This window comes from Leuciscus leuciscus (genome assembly GCF_965113295.1).
Source record: "Leuciscus leuciscus genome assembly, chromosome: 3".
Lineage (NCBI taxonomy): Eukaryota > Metazoa > Chordata > Actinopteri > Cypriniformes > Leuciscidae > Leuciscus > Leuciscus leuciscus.
In genome coordinates this window covers 11,097,110-11,121,076 of record NC_138727.1, presented here as the reverse complement: position 1 = coordinate 11,121,076, position 23,967 = coordinate 11,097,110, and the positions used below count along the sequence as shown (strand labels likewise).

Sequence of the window (23,967 nt, the reverse complement as noted above, 5' to 3'; positions counted from 1 at the left end):
GTCTATGGGATATCACTTATTTAGATAGTTTGACCTCTTGAGATGGATTAAGGTCAAGCAGTTCCTGACCACTTGGAAAAGAACATCAATGTGTCTTTTCAGGTCCTATTTTGTTCACCGTTAATGGAAAGTGCAACCACACTTTCTCCATAGTCCTTTTTTGGGCCTATTCTATTTTCAGTTCATTTACTGATCTACATTTTAGCAACAAGTAGGATCCCTCTTGAGGGGGACCAAAGAATGTGCTGAACTAAAGTAAGAAATAATGGGCATGATTCAGCATGGACAGGGGTCACAGGAAGCAAAAATGTACTTGCATCCTGTTCTTGTGGGCGACTACAGTAGGCCATTAGTATTGACCTTTATTCAAAAGCATCTCATAGAGGGGACAACATTAAAAGGACCTGCCACACAACCTTTCAAGCTGTCATACAGCAGAAGCGCAAGCAAGCTGAAGAGGACAGTTAGTTCAGAAGATTTTACTTGGCGGTGAATTCGCCCTTGACCTTTCAGAGTAGACCATCCAGATCTAGTCAGTTTGATAGAGAATTAAAGAGAGACGGAGAAAGAGGACAAGACAAAATAGTTTTTTTTTTTTTTTTTGTTTTTTTTTTGCATGATGGTATTACAGTGACCTTTTCATCTCCTCATTTGTAATGAATATGACTGAACAAAACACCCAGTACCATTACTTATCGTAGCTTAATTAACTAGAGAACAGATTATAACAACAAATAATGTGCTTATTAAAATAAAATTTATTATTTCTTTTTATAGTAACATTTAGAAATGACTCACACCGGTTTTCAGCAGATAGTCCCATCCAAAACTCGTGCCATTGGTTAACCGTTGTTAATGTGCTTGGGATGCTCATACAAACAGAACAATGTTGGCAAACGTGTGCGACAATGAGGGAATTTATAACCTATATATTATGTTTAAAAGTATTTTAACATCAAAAATGAAAACATAACCTGAGGAATCTGGTAAAGTTATGCATGCTGGTTTTCAGGTTAGTGATTTTCAGTGAAGGTAATATATTTGACTGCTTTTTTTTGCCTGTTGAACTGAAGAGTAAAAACTATATGTGCTAAAATCATATCAAAATCTATTCCTGAGAACATTAAATGGAGATAAAACATCAGAAATTGAAATGTCATAGTTTTCCCAGATAAGATTCCACTTTTTTCAGATGATGTGAAATGTCAATTTCTGTCCCCAATTATTTTTATCGTCTCTTACTTTTGCTCAGAGATGTCTGGTTTCAAACAGGAGCCCCTATTTCACATGTTCCACTGGACCTTGGAGAGCTGTCTCAATAGGCCTCCACTGGCTGCAACAAATCAGTTGAGAAACACTGTCCCCTTGTGGCCAAAACAAACCAATGCACTGGATTGGTAATTTCCAACCATTTCAAAATTCATTACATTTAGAATTTCACTACATTAGTCCAGTCATTTAATGAAAAAAGGTTGAACAAATTGCAACAGAAGCAAACTCAACTGATTTTGTATCCTTAATATGTCCTGAGTAAGGAAAAAAAAAAAAGCCCAGAAGAATCCCATTAGGGGGAAGTTTCGAAAAAGACCCAAATATAACTTATTCATACACATATTCATTCTTTTTCTTACGTGAATAGGGTAAAAAAAAATTAACCTTTAGATATCACCATGAAAATTACTGAGTTGATTACTTACATCAAGACAAACAAAAAATGTATTACAAGTTTTTTAAAAATTGTTTGTTAACATGGACAAACAGTGCATAATCTAATTACGTATGTGCTAATTTGCATAAATACCACAACAGATCTAAACATTGGGTAAAGCCAGGTGAAAATGTCTTGTTGAATCCATTTAGGCTACCCATGAGCATTAATACATAGAGGCAGGAAGAAGTACTTTAAACCAGCCTTTATTAATTATTATTGCAGAGATGGGGTTTTGGGCTGGGTCCGTGGGACTGTTTCTGGGGATTCACTTTTTATTTTGCCTACCTTTTGTCTTCTGCATTCTCCTTACCATTTTCTCCTGTTCTTCCCTCAGACTCGTCCCCCAGAAACAGTCCCACGGACCCAGCCCCAAACCCAATCTCTTAAAAATTAATAAAGGCTGGTTTCTAAAGTACTTCTTTCTGCCTCCATGTATTAATGCTCATGGGTAGCCTAAATGGGTTCCTTTTTCGAAACTTTCCCCTAATGGGATTCTTCAGGTTTTTTTTTTTTCCTTACTCAGGACATATTGAGGATACAAAATCAGTTGAGTTTCCTTCTGTTGCAATTTGTTCAAGGTTGACCCCCATTACATGCGCCTGTACTGCTGTCCAACAGTGTTTGTACGAACAATGAAATGTTACTGAAATTTGTATGTGGGCAACATTAAAATCTAATCATTGAGCAAAGCCATACAAAACAGCAACAATTTAACAACAAATATAAAAATGTTTTAGTCAAACAAATTAGAATTATGTTTAAGTACCAAAGTATCTGTACAATTTTATTAAATAATCCATCAATGTCACTTATGCAGAAGTGTCTCAGGTTTGTCATATCCAAATAATCTAAAGTCTGCTTCATAAAGATTGTAAAGTTTGCTCCTGTCAGCTACTGAAATGTTTGCAAACCAGTCTCGCTCCCAGTTAACAGCTGTCCTATTGCGGTACCCTGGGGGAAAGTGAATCTGATTATCCAGACCAAGAATCCTCAACAAATGTTCTGTATCCTCATCAAGAGTTTCCAGCTTCCCAACAAAATCATAGTCAATTTGGCACGGATGGCAGAGTCTGTACATCTGCTGCCAGTGTTCATTGAATGGTTTTACTTTCTCAGTCTGTGGATCTAACAGGTACTGAATAAAGTGAGTAAAGGACAGTCTGATACCTGCGGCGAAGGCCTCTTGAGCAGAGTCAGGGGGGGATGAAATATTAGCATATCGCTGAAGCATTGTGGAGGCATACTGCCTATAGAATTCCTCATTTGGCAAAGCAAATTTGTTCCGGAAAGCAGAAATAAGGCGTACAAAAGGATCCCGTACAAAAAGGAACTTAGTGTAATTCTGTAGTCTGTGATGCATCAAAGGACGTGAGAAACGACCAAAGAGCCTCCAAAACTTGTTAAACGTCAGATGCAGAGTGGCATTGTGGGATAACGCTGATGGTATGTCAAGAGGATCCAGATATGGAGCTCCATTAGGTGCCTTCAGGTTCTGGCTGAGCACAATCATGACTCGTTTCCAATTGGTACATGCTACCTTCGGTACAAAACAGTAAATAACACCATGATGATCATCCACAATGAGATGGTCCAGGGCTTTTCTTGGAATCTGGTCAAATGTCTTAAATTTCCCTGGGAAGGTCAAGCTGCTATTGGCTGAGCAATGTTCTCTTATATTACGTCTACGATGTGCTTGACGCAGTTTGAGTTGTGTGGGAGAAGTCTGCAGAAATGTGTGCATTAGGTTGTTTGGACCCTGATCATGCTTTAGGTGAGGTGTGATGATCGTCAGGTTTGGTTTGACTGACCTGTTTGACTGTTTCCAGATAAATGAATCTTCACTTGTCCTACGTTCAGAGGACGTCATGCTTGCGGGGACTTCAGGTAATGATGATGCCACGTGCAGATAAAAAGTCCCATCTCTCACGTCATCCCAGTGAACTATTGTAAAGAATATGATGAATACTGTTCCTAGCAGAAGGAAACACTGGAGCTTCCTCAGCATTTTCACTGAAAACAAGTCTGTAACAGATCCCGACTTGAATGCATATCATTATCATCAAGTCAAGTTGGGACTTCTGGAGAAAAACATAAACATTTAGGACATTCATGTTGAAGTTTCAATTCAAAATTTCTCCCACAAAAGATGATCCATCACTCACCCATATGTTGTCCTCTTGTGCTCTACATTTCAGAATGTTCCACATGAAAACTTTGAAGAGGGCAGGAATGCTTGAAGTTACATATGTAAACTCACACTAGGGTGTGACTGTGAACGCAGGAGAGAAACGCTCCGCCTTTCAGCCAGAACTAAATCATATGCTGCTGTTTTTCCAGAGGGTTCAGCTAAAACTAACTACCACAACCATTCACAGGAAACCACAGCTGAAAATAAACCAACACGCTTGCAGCATCAACTCCAGACATGACAAAAAATATGACCAAAAACAACATTGTCATAAAATACCTTTTACTAGTTATTTCATTTCAAAATAAATTCAAAGGTTCACCCGTGTACTAGGACTAGGTTATAAAAATAGCTGAACCCCTGAGATCGAGTGGCCTCTCGTGGGTTTTCAGAGGGATTGTTTTATGTGAAGGAGAAGGGACACAGACACAATCTACACACAGAGATTTCTCTTGATTGTTACAAATGATTGATTTATTACATTTTTAAATCTATATTCATTCCCATTTAATTTTCTTTTATTTGCACTTTGATTTATATTCATAATTCATGTTATTTATATTCTGTGAGTGATTTTTAACCTTTCATTTCTTGATGTCATCTTATTTGTCTTAAGTGCTCTTAACAATTTTGAAAATGTTAACATTCAGTTTTTGAATTTTGAGCAAAAGCATGCCATACGTTCAAGTGACAAGGTAGACCAACATCAACATGTCACCGGTGATGAACATTTATTTACTTTGTGTCTAAATTCATTCCCTTTGTATTCTATGTGATAATTTTCCATGGTTGGCTATATTATCAATGCTGTTCAACTTTTGCCAACATACCCATTTTCACTGAGCTTGACCAGCCATCAGTGTGTGCCAAATTTTCATTTAGTTGATATTTCCAAAGGATGATCCCCACTGGAGAAACAAATATAGGCTTTCACACAAATTTTTATATAATTTAATTTTTATTATAAAACAATCAATTAATCACAATTGATCATTTATTTTGTTTTAGCAGCTTACTCAATACAGAGAAAAAAGAAGCCATTCTGAATCATGCTTTATTTCCAAGCTTATTTAAACTTTTTTATTTCTAAGATTTTCTCCAAATAAATTAGCTTCAAATGTGATTTATCAAAAATTGAGTATGTGTTCTGTAAACCGTATAAAATCTATATTTAATATCTCAAAAAGTGTTTTTTCGAATTATAAGATTTTCAATACATATCTGAGAAATGCTATAATAAAATGAAAATAACATCAAATCGCAACATAGTCTCAGCTGTACAATTTAGTGCAAAAAAAAAAAAAAACCTTCTCTTGTTTAAGAACCAGAAACTCAAACATATGACCTTTTTACAGTATGTTTGTTTTTTTGCCGTGCTCCATTCATTCGGTTGACATCGGCCATTCCTTTTTGTCTAGGATTTTCATTAGTGGACTTCTTGTAATTGCCTGGTTGCTGTAGGAGATTGCTGGGGTAAGAAACATCTCCTGGGCCTGAAAACATTTGTATTAACTTAGATTGGACTACAAAACAATCACAGCCTGCCAACTTCATTTCACAATTACAAACAAAGGAAACATGTTGTTTAATAGCAAGAAAAAAAATCTCACCTCGCTGTTGTTTGTAGATTGCCTGTCCTCGTTTGACATTGGAGTGTTTTTGATGGATGGTGCTGGGTGGTGTTCCCCTGATCTCTAACTTCTGAAGCTGCACTTCTCCTAAATTCAAATTGACAAAATATTAAAAATGTGCTAATTTTTAGGCCTGTTTCACACATCTCACGTCTGCGACACGAGAGCAACAAGCTGATTTTGGTACCCATATTAAAAAGCCGGAAAAAATCAATGAAATTTAGCATTTTCTAACAGAGATCCAAACGCTAGCCTGAATCTCAATTTTGCTTGAGTTTGAAAAAACAAGTAGTTGTAGTTCTGTACCTGTAAAGTGAGAGACGTTGTTCTTCATTTTAGCTACCGGGGGTGTCACAGGGTTTCCAGCACCACCGTTGAGTTGCTGGGTCATGTTTAATGCTGGTTGCACAAGGCGGTTGTCGGAGATGCTCTCCAAAGCTGGATATCTCGAAGGGTTTTGTCTTGGTTTTTGTACGTGCTGTGATAAAAACATATCAAATTAAGGCACCTCCTTTGAGAGTGCCACCTGAAATTGACAGTTTTTGCATCTATTTACATAGAAACCTATTTTTGTTAATGTAATTATTAGGTTATCACTTGCCATGCGTACCAATGAAAATAAAAAGCAAAAGCACACTGTAAAAGTGATAGGCCTAGTTTGTCTGACATGATGAAAAGTGTATGTGATATTAGACAAAGAACAAGAAAGAAACATATAATAAATGCAATAATTTACTTCACATCACAATGATTTAAATACAGCTAATGACTATACAGTGAAGTAATAAAAATCATAAAATGCCAAATTTGAAAACCGCACTATATCAAAATATTTTTACATACCCCATATAATTACCGTTCAAACGTTTAGGGTCAGTAAGATGTTTTTGAAAGAAGTCTCACAGAGGCTGCACTTATTTGATCAAAAACACTGTAAAATGTTTAAATATTATTATCATTTTAAATAACTGTTTTCTGTTTTAATACATTGCAAAATGTAATTTATTCCTGTGATGGCAAAGCTGGATTTTCAGCATCATTACTTCAGTCTTCAGTGTCACATGATCCTTCATGAATCATTCTAATATGCTGATTTGGTGCTCAAGAAACATTTCTTATTATTATCAATGCTGAAAACTATTGTGGAAACCATGATATATTTTTTCCAAAGTCTCTTTGATAAATAGAAAGTTCAAAAGAACAGCATTCATTTGAAATAGAAATCTTTAGTAATTATATTATAAAAGTCTTTATTGTCACTTTTGATCAATTTGATGTGTCCTTGCTGAATAAAAGTTTAAAAAAAAAAACACACACACACAAAATCTTACTGACCCCAAACATTTGAACAGTAGTGAGGGTACATATTTAGCCTAACCAAAACTCACTGACCCAACAGATGTGCTCATACCCTTTTGCTTGCTTCAAAAGATCTGGACCGCTTCTTGCGCTGTTGTTTCTCAGGCAGCTCCATTCTGCCTTCTGTTCTCTTTGAGTCCTGCTTCAATTGGGAACTGCCTCTATGTCTTGGGGGGTTTCTTTTGACCTCTGCGGACTCATCTGCCAAAGTAGAAACTAAACTGTCCATGCTCACCGAAGACTTGAGTCCTGTGGCCAAATTCACACCAGCCACCCTGGAATTGGACTCCTTTACCCGAAGGTTTGAGCGGCGTTTTGCAGCAATGACTGAGATGCTCTTGGTGTCACTGACAATTTCCCTCAGAGTGTCTGGACTCACAGCTTCAGTAGGACATACAGGAGTCGAATTCTTAACAGCACAAGCCTGCTCAAAGACATTCAGCCGCATTACAATCTTCACAAAACTGACTTATGACGCACAAATGCAAAACGTCAACGTATCACTATCGATCAACATGCTTTGTCATCTAAATCAATTGTAGACTCATTTCAAAATAAAGTAAGATTTGGGAATAATATAGTTACATCAAGTTGAGTTCATGTTGACCTGTTTGATTTAATTGACTGAATATTTTCATTCTGATAGTCAAAAGTGTTTCTAATGTAAAGTTGTTTATTTACACAAATTAAAGGATGAGCCTGACAGTCAGGATGGTTCAGTGTTTATGAACGATTCTGTGTGTTTACCTTCATCACAAGAGTTGGGCTAGAAGATAAGTGGAGGGTATAGAGGTAGTGTATATTTAAAAATCAAAAGAGACTGTTGAAAAGGGACAAGAAAAGGAGAAAGAAAGGAAGAGATCAAATAGAACAAAAGACGAGTGTTGCTTACTGCTCTGGGGTTTGTGACGAAATGGTGAAGGTTGAAAATTTGGTCCGCGCTTGCATCACTTAATTCACCAAAGTATAGTGAATAAAGCTCTTGTAACTCTTCAGGTACACAGAGTCCTTGATCTGTGGAGAGAATTAATAAATAAATACATCAGATAATATATATTTATATCTGAAATTTCCTAATGTTTATTTAACAAATAAAGTTTAAAAATTTTAAATAAAGTTTTACAAATTGAACTTTTTAAAGACATCTGCCCATTTCAATGACCCACACCTTCAATCAGAGCCTTTTGCTGGTGTATGATGTCATCACAGAGTGTCCGCTGCTGCTCGTGCCGCTGAATGATGAAGTCTTTTGTTCGGAGAACGTTTTCTTTACAGAGAACAGCTGACTGGATTTCAGTTTTTTCAAGCTCCAGCTCATGGACCTTACAAAGCAGTGTCAGAATGTCTCTCTGCTCACTGTTACTTATGCGTTTAGGGAGCAACTCCTCAATCTTTGATGACTTCAGTTTCATGTTCAATAATTTTTCCTCCAGTTCACGCTGAAAAACAGAGTGGAAAAGCAATAGGGAAACAAATTTTGGCAAACAAAAATAGAAATATTTTAAAATGCCTACTAATTAAGCTTAGGTCATAAAAGTCCTTTTGCTTTTATGACTCATTCAAAATGAGTCTTAAAGGTGCTCTAAGCGATGTTGGGTGACGTATTGTCAAACAAAACAAAAACTCGACCCTCCCTCCTCCTCATCCCGTCCCCTCCCCCTCCCTTCCGTGCTTCCTGAAACAGGCTTTTCCGATGTAAATTCTGGACGTTGCGCGTTCCTTTTCCTTTTCCCTCTTCTTTGCTATTTGTTCATCGGAACGTCGTCTCTTTGGTCGTGTGTCGGCCATATCAAAATTCAAGAGAATATAATTCCAACGTTAGTTGTTGTCGTTGTCTAGTTGTTAGTTGTTTACATCTCTCCTCTAGCTAACTTCCCTCTTCATGTTTCTCTCTCCTCCACTCCCCACACCCCCCTTCATGTGCACGTGCACTAACCCCCCAACCCCCAACCCCAAATCATTCTTGTCAGTTATTGGCTGGAACACTGTTTGTTATGTTTCGTGGTCCAGGCTAGCCCAGTTTGTTTTTCTTGCCGTTTGTGGAGCCTGGCTGAGACCGCGTTTTTTTACAGAGTGTTCAGGGGACAGGCAGCTAGCGGATAGTGAGGAGATGTTTGCTGTATATGACAAAAAATGTTTCAGCCTAAAAAACGTGACATCGCTTAGAACAACTTTAATTAAACTTGCTTACTTTCAGCTCCATTGTTTTTCTTTGTTCAGCCAGTAGGGGGCCGATCTCCTCTCGAGCTGATGTAACATACTGTGGCTCCTCTTGCTCTTCCTCATTATCTCTCTCTCTTTTCTCTTCGGTTACCTCGTCTCTCCCTCGCCGGACACGTGCTCGATCACGCTCCCAACTACCAGATGAAGAAAAGAGAAAGTGGGTAGATGTGAGATGAAAATAATAAGAATAAGATGTAATACTAAATAATGTAATCAGGAATATTTTTTAATACTTAAAATAAAAAAAGAAACATTTAATTTCCTGGGAAATTTCAAATGGATTTTGGTATAATATGTGATGGTGTAGATTTTTAACTATGTGTGAGATGGCAATGATGTAAGGTGGTAGTGACATATTTGGAGGACAAGCCCAAAATAGACACTCTGTCAAATATACCACTGCAACACTCTTAAAAATATGGGGAAGTAATTAAATAGATAACATTTTAAAGTGATTAAACTTTGAATTATTGTTAAACTGTTATTAAACTTTAGAATTAAATTCAAATGAATAATAAAACCTAATCATTGTTGTTTTAGTATCTTTGAGATACTATTATAGTTTTAATTCATATTTTTTATATATTTAAGTACTTGTATATTTATCAAAAATATACGTTTTTGTAATTTTGTGTTTGTCATTATAATTATTATATATAAAAAAATGTATTTATTTATATTTCCGTTAATTTAATACATCAAGTTAAGCTTAACGAAAATGAGAAATGTTTAAGTTTTTTATATTTTATTTCTGTATAAGTCGGCATGAAACTAAAAACAATCATCCTTTTTTTCCTATAGTGACTTATAACTGACTTTTCAAACAAGAAAAAATGTAAAAAAAACTTGATGTTTTCCATCAGGAATTGATTGGGTTGTAGTGGTTTATTATTGCTGTGATGTCATGCGAGTGACAGGTTGTAAATACGTCGTCAGAGAAGAGAAGAGATGTTGCTGCAAGAGGCAGGCGAAGCTATTTTGATTAAAGATTATGAGGACACATGAATTTAAAAAAAATGCACAGATAAATCATTTATAATAAAAACAGCAATATTACATAAAAAATAAGAATTGTGAATTTTGATTTCAAGTTGACTAACGTTTAATAATTTTTATTGTTTTTGGTAACTATAATAACCCTGCCCCTAATTGAAAACTTGCTGATCAGTGTAACTGTTTATATGTGTAAGTTTGTGTTTACTCTGAGATGGTGAGCAGATGTCTGGATGTGTCTATGTGGAGTTCCATAGTGCAGTTCTCCAGCTCCATCAAGCTGCGTCTGATCTCCATCTGCTCCCTGAAGGCAGACAAGAGCTGCTCCTGCAGTAAAGCCATCTCACCATGACTGTACTCTTGCACCTCAGCTAAGAACAGCCCATTCAGAGAAATCAGTTGGCAATCATAAAAATGACCCTTTTAGTGCTATTTCAAGAAAGAATGTCCTCATTGATTGTTCTAACATGGCAAGATCTCATATTATTGCTCATACTTGCATACTTTAAGGATTTGAACAGAAGACTAAGTCTTAAACACTGGTCCGTAACTTGTAAAGTGTGTACATTTTTAAGTCTAAAATCCCAAAGATACACTATGTAACTTTTGGACCTCTAACGGTTAAAAAACAAAACTGCATGCATTTTGTGGAAGATAATTGTTTTCGTTGTGCTTCGGCTCTGCCTGACTGTGCGGATGAATATGGTTCTTTCTCATAGCTAAAAAGAGAGAGAGAGATTATCATACTGCTCATAAAACATTCTCTACTAGGCTTAAGAGACACAACTAGTTTAGATAGAAAGGATCTCAAACTGACTAGCTGAAGATGTAACTTTAGCTATACCCATTAATAAACATGGTAGCTACTTCCTTGAAAATAAATTCCAGCACAGTGCTACAACAACCCATAATGAAATGACCCTTCACAGTAGATAGTGCTTTGCAATGAACTCTACATGTGGCAATTTATCTGTTTAATAAATCATTGTACTAAACTGTTGAGTAATAAAAACACCATCTCCACGTCGCATTTACAACCTTTCAAATCCCTCAGTTCTCGACATTTCCGAAAACCCAAGCGAATGTTGATTCTTGTTTTATTACGAGCTCTGACATGTTCCCTTTTTGCCAGCAGACTCTCCTCTTTTCTGCCTTTTTTAAAAATTGGTGATTCCCCAGAGCTGAAGGTAGGAGATTTAGCTGCTCCATGTCAAACTTTCTCGCTCATTGTGACAACTAATCTACGCCACTCCCACACCGTATATAATGTCAAAGTAGCCAGAGCAACTTTTCTCTAATTACGGATATGATGAGACCAACCCGATCTCACGGGAAAACGTACAAATTCTACGAGGTGGCTTATTCGTACGAATTCATACGACCTGACTCGTACGAATTAGTACGATTTTTGCAAAATCGTACATATTTTACGAATTTGCCAATTCGTATGAATTCATACGAATGACCTACCCCTGACCCCGCCCCTAAACCTACCCATCACGTGGGTTTAGACAAATCGTACAAATTCGTACGAGTGAGGTCGTACGAAATAGTACGAATTAGCCAACTTTTTATCATTCGTACGAATTCGTACGAATTGGTCGTGAGATAGCGTTGGATGAGACACACACGGGTGAGTGACACATATAAGCAACTTCCTGTGAAATCATCCTGACAGGTCTAAAATATAAACCCTTATAACAGGTTTACCATAGTGAATCAGGGTAAGACAAAAGCACATTTTGGAAGAGGGATTGATAACGTATTGACTCGTTTAAATTTGGTTAATTTTGACCAAAAAAAGTTACATAGTGTACCTTTAATAAAACTGATTATTTCAATATTAATTGTCAGCTACTGTACCCAAATACAAACACAAAATTGAACACACCTTGAGTGTCACAAATGCCTGCTTTCTCTCCTTTTTGTTGCTCTTGACTCTGTTGGTCAATCTTTGCACGAAGTCGGTCAATTTCACTTCGCAGATCAGCAATAATACTGGTGTATTGGGCAAGGTGATATGAAACATTCATCAAATTACGCTTCACCTAGAAGAGTTTAAACAATTGGGCAATCAGACACTGAACATTAAGAGAATATATCATTAACATCCATAATATTTATGGAAGTGTAGGTGTTTGTGTGAACTGGCCAACGCTTTTACTAATCCGAACACACTCAAAAGAAAAACGTCAATCCATTAAAGGGGACCACGTCAATCCACCACAGACAACTAACATTCCTAAAGGGGAAACCTAACAAGCACTATATGTGAATTCTGCCACACCTTTAATTGATGTCACCACAGAGTACAGATTGTAAACATAATTATGAAAAATTATTTCAATATAATGCTGAATTAACCATGTTAAACCATAACAGAAAATTATTTATCAGTGAAATATACACCACCGTTCAATAGTTTGTGGTCAATACGGTATTTTTTAAAGAAATGTAAAATTTCTTTTATTCAGCAGGGAAGGATTAAATTGATTAAAAGTGACAGTAAAAGTTTTTACATTTTAAAATGTAATCACAGTTTACACAAAAATATAACAGGAATAAATTACATTTTAAAATATATGCAAAAAATTTTTTTCATTGTAATAATATTTTACAATATATGAAATGCAGACTTGGTGAGCAAAGTAAGGCTATGTTCACACTTAGCGTCTTTTTTCAAACTGCCAGCGTCTGTTCTACATTATAACCCTATGGAGTAAACCGTTTTTTCAAAAAAGTCCTGAGCGCTTTTTTAGACGCCAGCGCCGGCGTCTTTTTCTGCAGCTCAGAGCGTCTTTTTAAGTTGAAAAAAGTTCAACTTTTCTGAAAAGAACGCCCTACGTCAAGCGCCTTTTTGACAGCTGACCAATGACAAGCGAGTAGCGAGACCTGTCGTTTCCATAACAACAAGAACAACTGTCTGTCGTGCACCCACAAACGTCTTTGTGAACCGACATTCTCCTCCCCGGTAACTTCAAAAGCCAACGCAAGAGCCAACTTTCTCTTTCTCGACATTTTTTGCATCACACAGCACTAGGCTACTGTTGCAGCTGTTGTTATAGCAACAAAAGACGCGCTCGGCTGCTATTTGTAACCGAACGCTGCCAGCGGTTTTTTTTTGCTAAAAAAACGCCGTTGTCAACTTTTTCTTGTAAAAAAAGACGCTAAGTGTGAACAAAGCCTAAGAGACTTTATTCAAAAACTTTTTTAAAATCTCTGTGACCTAAAACATTTGAATGGTAGTGTACTATAAATATCCTAATCGAAACTTAACCTAAACTTAACTCTGTCCCCGCCATTGACGAAAATTTCTGTGTTTCTGTTTTTTCACTGTTATACACTGTTTCACTATTACACATAGGCTTGGGTATCGAGTATCGAGTATCGATTGGAACCGGGACTAGCTTTGCGATTTTCCCGGAATCGTTCAAAAGTTTAAATTTCGATTCCTAGTTTCGATTCACAGTCCACCGACCGGAAGAAGAAACCGCTGTCTAAGTCATTTCTAGCCCTATTCTGAACTGAAGTAACAACATAATCGATTTCAAACTGCCAAATGTTAACTCGCTGACACTTTAGTTAAACATTTGTAACGTACACACGGCATGGTAAATGCGTGTACTAGCACAGGTGTAAGCTTATATTGATTGTTATGCTAAACTGCGAACCGACACATTTTATGAGACGCTGTGTGAGTTGCCTTATTAACTCACACAGCGTCTCATAAAATGTATTCAGAGCAAACAACCCTGACGTTAAACCTTAAAAACGTACATATGATGTTTTCTTATTCTTCGGTATCTTGCAAGTTGCAACCATATTCTCTCGTCCTCTGCTCGTCCGTTTGAAAACTGCACGCGATGCCGGCGAACGTAAAAAAAAATATATATTCATGAAAACACATTTACGAGCTGCCATCTCTCACGCATTTACCGTGAGACACACGCAATTGACACTTCTCACACCACACATCCATTTTCTCACGCACAATAAAATCGTGAAGCAAAGAGGACACGGAGACCGACAGACAGAGCAGTTACTTTATGATATGCAAAAAAATCTCAGCTCTCAGATTCTGTCAATTTTATTACGAAATTCAAACAATAAATACCGTTTTGGCGCTTGTAAATGTGACGCGACAGATCCCTAGCGCACGTGAACCGATCATCTCGACTAGCAGCTAATAGTACAAAAAACACGAACACTGTTGAAAGATACAGTAGACTACAACTTACCTAACTGTATATTCCTCATATATAATATCGATCAATCAGTGTTTTTTATCAGCGTGAAGAGGTCAATAACATAGCTGGAGAACAATTATGTCATATTTACCTCAGGAAAGCCATTTAATGAACATATAGGCTGTAACACATAGGCTAGTTGGCAAGAAAAAAAGAGCTATAGAGAGTATTTTGCTAAATATGTGTACTATATTACATATTTATTATATTTGAACTTATATCATTAAATAAAGTTGTTATTATAATAAAAAAAAACGCATTATATTTAATTTGAGTTATTTTTAACCTTAAATAATACTGCCAGCTGATAGGGCTCTCTGTATGTTTACAGCATTAGGTGAGTTGTTTTTTTAACAAATTTTTTTATATTTCAATTGATGGAGAAGGTCAGACTATTTCCTTCAGAAAGACCGTTGGTTAGCTAGCTCATTTAAAATGTCAAAAAAGTTGTTTAAAGTAGATTTGATATTTATATTGTAGTTGAAAACAGCCCTGTGAGAAATTCATAGTAAATTTCATAAAAAGTAAAAAGTTAATATAATTAAAATTGATCTAAACTTTTTTGACCCTGCCAAAGAATCGGAATCGAGAATCGTTAGGAACCGGAATCGAAACAAGGAATCGGAATCGGAATCGTTCAAATTCAAACGATACCCAACCCTAGGGTACTGAATCTCCTGATCAAAACACAGGCGAAGAAGAAACAGAAACAAGCGATATAATATGTAAGCAGATGAATATTTAAAATAACAAATTCATCAACAATAAACTGCATATAAATCAAAACTGCTTAATGTTACTGAATGAAATGTCGACCCAGGGCATAGGACTGTGCAAGCTTTGAGGGTGTTTATGGACTCAATCTACTCCATGTTCTATGTTTTATGATCTACTCAACATCTATGTTTTGATCATAGTTCTGAATCCGATCCAGACGTAGTGTTTGACAAAAACGCGATTTTCTCAGCTTTTTACTTACTCACATTCAAGTGTTAATAAAAAAAGAATTCATGAAGCTAGAATAAAATGGAGCAGAGAGTCTGTTCTTTCTTTTGATATATTGCATGTTCAGATATTCATACAATAAAATATTCTGGGGGCCATGAAACATTTGTGAAAATGATCAAAAAAATGTTGACGCTGGCTGCCAACTTTTTTTTCTTTTCTTTTTTCGCTGGCGGGGAAAGAGTTCATCCATTTTAATACTTAATTCTGTTTGTGTAATATTTATTCAATGGTTATTTAAAAATATTATCATCAACAGTTTTAAGTTGTGGTTGATGCAGACTTTCTAAACAAATACTATTACGTGTGTTTACCTTGTTTCGTATATTTTTGGCTTTGTCGGCATAAACCAGTGTGTTTCTTGACTCCTCAAAGTTGGAGCTGGCAGGACTAATATGGGTAATCATGACTGTGCGACTGTTTCCTCCTAAAGCATCCTGAAATCCACATCAAAATTTGCAACTATGTGACAACTGTGCAAACCAAGACTTTCAATGATTAAGGCATTTGTGAACATTGTGGGATACAGTATTCCATGCAGTGTGCTCTGGTTGTACACTTCACATTTTGGTAAATGTAGTAGTTCATCTGGATTTTCAATGCAGAAATACAGAAATCGTATGATATATTATTTATATCTTGTCATCTTGACAACCCTCTGAGTGTTTGTCAAGTTAGGACATATCAGTCTGCGCCATATATATATTATATAAATATATAATGCTATTTAAAATATACAATAGCCTGGTTTTTACAGTAGGCTTACAAAGTCTATTTGAATGAGGAGATTAATTAAACTTGTTGTAGTCTGGCTGGTTTTTCTCACCTTAAGAAGTCGAGTGAGTTTGCTGTCTCTGTAGTTGACAAACTGAGCACCTTTCCCACCCTTCTCACTCAAGGCATTGATGCAGTTGGCCAGTGCTAACAGGGAACGGTTTATATGTGCTCCTTCTTTCATTCTCTTTCCTCTGTTTTGAGTCTGAGAGAAGAGAATATGTGCTTCAGAACAGGACAAATGACTGTCTGTTGGTGTATATAGACAAAGAAACTGTCTAAGAATGTTTGAATTTAACTAAGGATGTTTGTGATGTTTTGGCTGCCATATGAAATGTGACATGCTCAAATTCTTTAATCAGTCTCACATTATTTGCATATGAATAATGAAGGATAGAAGAACTTAAATATTTATTTCGATGAAAGATGAGAGAGAGCACTGGACTATAAAATCTGGCATCCATGAGGAATTTAAAAGCTTGCGTTTCCACTTCAGCACATCTACACACACAGCATGTACCTGTGATGCTCGCTCAGTTCCTGCCAAGTCTACCATGAATAGCTTTCCCACCCTGACCTCCTCGTTGATATCCTTTACGCGACTCTTTTGCTTGACTGCCACCTGTGGAGTAGACAAAGCAGGAGGCGCACACTCAAACTACAGTGCCAATTTGAGGTCATGCACATGATTATTGTGTGCGTGTGTGTCTCTGTTTTAGGCTTGCCTGAAGTATAGCATGAGAGCGAGATGACGTCTTGTTAGCAGCTGTCGACTCCTGGGTCCTCAGTTTATTCCCTTTGGTCAAAAGAGCCATTATCTAAAATCACAAGCAAACACCAGGTTCAGAAGGACATCATCCTTTACTGGAGACACTATAAGGAGTAGACAGGCCAATCATGGGAAATTAATAATAATAATAATAATTCATTACATTTATATAGCACTTTTCTCTGCACTCAAAGTGCTTTACATGGAAGGGGGGAATCTCCTTAACAACCACCAATGTGCAGCATCCACCTGGATGATGCGACGGCAGCCATAGTGTGCCAGAACACCCACCACACACCAGCTTATTGGTGGAGAGAAGACAGAGTGATGAAGCCAAAATCAGTATATATGGGGATGATTAGGAGGCCATGATGATGGAAAGAAGCCAATGGGAAAATTTGGCCAGAATGCCAGGGTTAAACCGCTACTCTTTTTTTCTAAGGACATCCTGGGATTTTTAATGACCACAGAGAGTCAGGACCTCGGTTTAACATCTCATTGGGGCGTTAGGACCAACACAGACCACAGGGTGAGCTCGTTTTCACTAACACCTCTTCCATCAGCAACCTAGTTTTCCCAGGAGGTCTCCCATCCAGGTACTGACCAGTCTCAGCCCTGCTTAGCTTCAGTGGGAAACCAGTCTTGGGCTACAGGGTGATATGGCTGGCTGCTGGCACTTTCAGGATGACACTTACAATGACATGCTCACTTTATCTAAACCAACGTAACTTCTAATAACTAGACTTGCAGTCATTTTCAAAAGTTTTGGGTTGGTACGATTTTTTAATGTTTGTGAAAAGTCTCTTATGCTCACCAAAGCTGAATTAATTTGATAAAAAAATACAGTAAAAATTGTCTTATTGTGAACTATTGTTACAATTTAAAATAAAATCCTGTGATTGTAAAGCTGAATTTTCAGCATCATTACTTCTTCAGTGTCACATGATCCTTCAGAAATCATTCTAATAGGCTAAAAGGGGGTTGCACACTGGAATTCTGTCATGAATAAAAGGTTAAAAGAATAGCATTAGTTTGAAATAGAAATCTTTTTTCATAACATTATAAATGCCTCTACTGTCACTTTGGAACAATTTAATGCAGACTTGCTGAATAAAAGTAATCATTTATTAAAGAAAATTATAATAAAATCTTACAGACTTCAGACTTTTGAATGGTAGTGCCTTTTAAGCAATTAAAAAGTACCTCTTTAGCATTACATGTAGAGAATTCAGTGATGCCTGCAATTCGTATTTTCCCTTTAGCGTCCTCACGCAGCTCAAGGTATCCAGAAGATGGATTCAACAGATCTCTGATCATCTCATTATAAATCTGCAAAGAAGTTCATTAATGTTTTGTGCATTCAGGACACACTGCATTTGTATAAGTCCAAAAAGGGACAGTACCAAAATGTATGTAATATCATCAAATCAATAAGACTGACCTCTATATATGACATATAAACACTGCAATTCAAGTCCTCTGTGCTGTCTTCAATGGCCGTAAAGAGATCATTGAGTGTTCGGATGTAAATGCCCGGCTCAGAATCTAAGCCTAACATAGTGTATGTCTTTCCAGCTCCTAAAAAATCAATAGATTGTTACAAGAAGTTTGCAGGAAACGTGAATGCAGTTTTGTAGGGTATTAGAATATAAAGTATGTGCTTTTTTAAAATCCAAACACTAAAAAGAAAAATTCACATCTACATTACCTGTGGGTCCATATGCAAAGACGGTGGCATTATAACCAGCAATCACACCATCAATAAGATTTTTTGTTGTTGCCACATAAACATCCTCCTGAAAGTAAAGAAAAAAGTAAGTAACATTGAGGTCTGGAACTGTGATCATGCTGTATCTTTCAAAACCTTAAATTACCTAAACACAAAAACTAATTTGAAAATCGATTACTTTTTTTTCAAGAACGGCACCTTAAAATCTTAATGAACATGAAGGATGAGGATCAATTATCCCATGACCAACAAAAAGAGTAAATATTTTTTGTGGAAGAGCATCACTACTACACACCTGGGTTGCAGTATGATCAAATGCCACATCAAACATGTATGTTTTTTCACGTGAGCGATTGGCCCTCAGGACATTGTCAGCATCCTCACAGGGGTCCATCAACACCACCATCTGAAGAAAGTAATTAGACATGAGAATGAACTCTTAGATCAATTCGGCAATGTTTAAACATTTACTCGCTTCAAAATAAGTGACCTGAAATATGTTGAGACTGATGTCTACACTCTCTGTTTGGGCTCAGCAAGATTTGTTTTTAAATATTTTTGAAAGAAGTCTCTTATGCGCACCAATTCTGCATAAAGTAATATTGTGAAATTGTATTACAAATTAAAATAACTGTTTTGCAACAATTTTTCATGGAAAAGCTGAATTTTCAGCAGTAACATTTATTTACAATGCTAAAAACAGTTGTGCTGCTTAATATTTTTGTGGAAAGAGGATGCTTTGATTAATAGACAGTTCAAAAGAACAGCATTTAATTAAAATATTTTTTGAAGTAATGTAAAAGTTTTTACTGTCACTTTTGATCAATTTAATTCTTCCTTTCAGTATAAAAGTATTATTATTCTTTAAAAAAATGACTGACCCCAAACTTTTGCATGGTAGTGTACATGGCAAGAAAAATCGTTCATGTTGTGCTGTTGGAACTGGGTTCTAATTAAATGGATGCTGTGTTTCAGTCTTCCTTCCCTTAAAGGTGCTCTAAGCGATGTCACACGTTTTTTAGGCCGAAACATTTTTTGTCACATACAGCAAACATCTCCTCCCTATCCGCTAGCTGCCTGTCCCCTGAACACTCAGTAAAAAAAACGCGGTCTCTGTAGACAGCCCAGGCAGAAATGCGCAAAGAATTTACATCGGAAAAGCCTGTTTCAGGAAGCATGGAAGGGAGGGGGAGGGGATGGGATGAGGAGGAGGGAGGGTCGAGCTAGCCTCCGTTTTGTTTGACAATACTTCGAACGTCAACAAGAAGTGACGTCACCCAACATCGCTTAGATGTTTAACAAACCTTTAACAAAATCTTTTTTCCACCTTCAGGGTTCAGGCAAACCGTTCTCATTGCTTAACCGTTCCAGTCTGTGCAAATCCAGCCCAGCTGGTATGGATATGGTTTCAATTTCCACTTCGGGGCTGATAACAGAGCTCTTTGGAATGTAATACAAATGTGTCAGTTGTTGCCAACCGTGCAGAGAATTCCAAGCCGAGAACGGTTTGTGATCGTGCTTTGCCAAACCAATCTCAAGTGGAAATATAACTGGAACCATTCCTTGCCATTCTTAGAACCGTTCTTCCTAATGGTGGAAAAAAGCGACTGAAGTCTCTGAGAACCTGACACCTACTTCAGGTAGACAGTTCTGGAAAACGGTGGCATGCATTGATTGCATTCTAAAAAGTTCCTGGTGCCTTCAAGCTGACTGTAATTCTTTGCAAGTCTTTTGCAGTTAATTTGCAGCTTTGCTTCTCAGCATGTTTTTTCACAAACTTCTAGAATGTTGCATTCTTTCATAACCTGTAGTAAAAAATAACTAATAATTAAATACATCTAAACATAAGGTGCACTGCTAAAATAATATAATAAATAATTATTAAGATTGATGTGGTCTGAAATTGGAAAAATGACATGAACAATTATATAAAATGAGATTGAGAATATTGACTTGCCTAATAATCATGCATACAAAGACATGTCTGCTGCATGTTTCTTTGCCTTTAAGAATCCTAAGACATCAAGCATAAGCAAAGAAGACAGTAAACCTTATTTATTGACTGTAAACAGGATTTACTGCAGATGAAAGGGAGGATTAGGTCTTTAGACCATCATTCATCATGACAGATTCAGCAACAGACTCCTAATCAAGAGTTGTGAATATTATGCATATGTTTTCAAAATGTATACAAAACATATATAGGGGAGACAGTTGTAACAATGTATTAGGTTTAAAGTCAAAAGTCACTTGATTAAACAATTTCAGACAGGAATTATAGGTAATGCTGTACATGTGTCTCAGGTGGTCCTTCGTGTTGTTTTTTGCCTACCTGGTTGTCAATCTTGTGCGCCACTGTGGTTGCACCCTCCTCAATCTCTGCATCGTTCAGAGGCCGGATGCGCAGAGCAACCTTGAATCAGTGCAAATGATTTATTTAAAAACGTATCTTTAAATAAATCTGCCTTCATCCTATTAGCTGCAAAAGACGTTACCAATGTATGTTCATATCATTAAAAAAACTTGAATTCATGTAATATTCATATTTTAATCTACATGAACTGTTCAGATCTGTTAAGAACTATAGGAGAATGGGGCTAGTTGTCACAAAGGGAAGTGTTCACTGTAGTGTTATATCTAGTGTTGTATGGTTTTGACACTCTACTCTAATTGTGACAAGGTTCAACTGTAGGCTATAATATATATTTTTATTTTATTTTATGAAAGGTCGAAATTTGTTCTCAGGGTATGTCAGGTCAGTGCAAGTTGTAACATGTGGTATATATATTCTTAAATATTATAATTCATCACAACCTCTGATAGCCAAAAAAAAAAAAAAAAAAAGTCTCTAATGCTCACCAAGGCTGCCTTTATTTTTCTAAAAAAGGTCAAATCAGTAATATTGTGAAAATATTATTACAATTTAAAATAAAATGATGTATTAAAATATTAATTTAAAATGTAATTTATTCCTGTGATGGCCAAGCTGCATTTTCAGCATCATTACTCCAGTCTTCAATATCATATGATGCTTCAGAAATTAATCTAATATGCTGATTTGCAGCTCAAGAAACATTTCTTTTATATGATCAATGTCTGTGTAAAGTTCAAAAGAACATTTATCTGAAACAGAAATCTTTTGTTACATTATAAATGTATTTACTGTCACATTTGATCAATTGAATGTGTCATTGTTGAACAAAAGTATTAATTTCTTTCAAAAAAAAATAAAATAAATTTTACTGACCACATGAATAGTAGGATGCCTAATGCATGTTGCGTCTTACTTGTGGTTTTCATTAATTATTTTGCATTTCATAATTGTTTATTACCAAATATAATACATTTTAAATACTGTTATGTTGAGAAAGATGGCCATTTCTGTTTTCCTAAATCTGCCAATAATAACTAGCCTCCCTTTGACAGCTTAGGCTACTCTTACCTTTTTGTATCATCTTTTTATAACATTACTTTTTTTTTGTAGCGACTTTAATGTGCATACTATACAAAGACTGACTATCAAAACATTCTACTACACTGATAATATTCACTAAAAAGTGATAACTGCTGCATATAGTCTCCACATGTAGTGACATAGCCTACTAACGAATGTTATTATAAGTGTTATCACAACAAGAGACACGTTCTGTTCACTTGATGATTCTCTCCTGTCCCGCAGGAGACAGATTATCATGTATCTCTATGTGTAGCCTGAAACGTTACATTTTCCTGCGGGACATTCGTGACAGGTGCAAGTGACAGGTGTTCAACCTTACTGTTGAATGAACGGTTGTGCTTTAATAAAAGATCGACAGCCTACCGTGAGTTGATGGTCCTTCCACTCTCCTGGCAAATCCTTCATCTTTTTATTCCCAACTTAACGTTAATTTACTCCAGTCTTGTGCTGTATCAAAGCCTTGTTTTGTTTTTTACAGACAATATCAAAATACGCCTCAGCTAGTGCTACGATAGAATATACTGGTGATTTACTGCGGGTTAGCCTAGTTAATCTTCTAATCTCATTCTAAGACAGGACTTGTGCTGCTGCCTGGCCCCTGCGGAGGTCCTGGATTCACCAGCGGACGGTTGTTAACGGTGATGAAACCCCTAGAGGTGTGAAACAACCCAACTCGCTCCTACCATGCTGGGACTATGTCAACCCATCCTCTCCAGTGCAGCTAAAAGAACATTTTCATCAGTCCAAACCACAGTTATCCTCATATTTACGCTGACATTTAAGAGAAAACGTGTGTGAAGGATTTAACAAGAAGGATAAAGGTGTTTGCGCGCCTCTTTAAACCAGTCAGGACACTCGGAGCGCGTGCTAGCGCAAGAAACGGTTACTGTTGCTATGGAGACTAGTACACACTCGTTTGGTTACTTTGGCAAGTTTTTGTGCCAAAATTAGTCAAACCGAATAATATATTTATCATATTTAATGCTAATTTGCTCGCATTTGCAAATTACACTTGCAACAAATACTAAAAAAAAAATAATTTGCAAAAAATTGTATGGGGGTATGGGCATATAGTGCTGAGCCTGACATGAACTCATTGTTTTTGTGCAAAACAACCATAATGTAAATGCAATAAATGATAAAAAAAAATAGTTTTAAAAAGTTAAAAAAATATTAAACCACAGGTGAAACATTAAGTTGTTCACATTTACTATAGAGGAGTAAACATACACAATATTGTATGTTTGTATAGAGGCTTTAAAACTATTTCATATGGGAAATTCAAATAAAATACAACATTAAGTAAATTAAATAAAATACAAAGAAAATTCTCATATCAAAAATGTATGATGCTTGTGAAAAACTCATGGCTCATGTCATAAATAACACTTGCCTAAACTTTTTTCAATGCTTTTGTGTTAAAATTCCCTTATAATTTTACTATTTATTTTTTTAAGTGCAGCTTGGATTTGACATAATGCCTCATGATACTGCAGCACATTGGCATCACGAGTGAAGATGTCTAGAAGTATAACCTCTGGATTGATAGTGGAACAAAATAAGAAACGTTTCCTTAGTAAACAAATTGATCTTATACAAAAGACCAGACCACAATACAAAAGAAATTCCTCTCCTGCATGTATCAGAAATATTTTCTTTTGAGAAGCGATAACCCACAAAATTACCATGCTCTGTCAAATGAAGAATAGCAAATGATAAATCAATGCCCTTTACTCCTTTCAGTAAATGCTACAAGAAAATTGTATGACAGGGGATTTAAGAATATGAGCTCTTACTTTTCATATTAAAATGAAACATCCATTCTCAGCAGGAATATGTGAATCAGTAAGTGTGTTTATGCACTTCAAAAGTTCGAATTTA

The 23,967-nt window shown here is 36.3% G+C and overlaps 2 protein-coding genes across 2 annotated transcripts; both read right to left on the bottom strand.

Annotated features, from left to right (window-relative positions):
• Positions 1 to 2,516: 2,516 nt before the first annotated feature.
• On the bottom strand, positions 2,517 to 3,781 carry LOC309494069 (carbohydrate sulfotransferase 12-like; the record flags this gene model as incomplete). The annotated part of the gene is made up of 1 exon (XM_082163287.1): positions 2,517 to 3,781. The coding sequence occupies exon 1, from the start codon at positions 3,714 to 3,716 to the stop codon at positions 2,517 to 2,519; it is 1,200 nt and encodes a 399-aa protein (XP_082019413.1). The 5' UTR covers positions 3,717 to 3,781.
• A 1,027-nt stretch (positions 3,782 to 4,808) lies between these two features.
• On the bottom strand, positions 4,809 to 22,930 carry LOC309494297 (kinesin-like protein KIF19). The gene is made up of 19 exons (XM_082163569.1): positions 22,450 to 22,930; positions 20,962 to 21,042; positions 18,925 to 19,035; positions 18,609 to 18,696; positions 18,342 to 18,478; positions 18,104 to 18,229; positions 16,857 to 16,949; positions 16,652 to 16,753; positions 16,184 to 16,336; positions 15,672 to 15,794; positions 11,997 to 12,153; positions 10,314 to 10,476; positions 9,081 to 9,246; positions 8,058 to 8,328; positions 7,782 to 7,903; positions 6,942 to 7,313; positions 5,837 to 6,008; positions 5,510 to 5,617; positions 4,809 to 5,392 (listed from the first exon to the last, which is right to left on the bottom strand). The coding sequence occupies exons 1-19, from the start codon at positions 22,489 to 22,491 to the stop codon at positions 5,232 to 5,234; spliced, it is 2,748 nt and encodes a 915-aa protein (XP_082019695.1). The 5' UTR covers positions 22,492 to 22,930; the 3' UTR covers positions 4,809 to 5,231.
• Between the last annotated feature and the right edge of the window lie 1,037 nt (positions 22,931 to 23,967).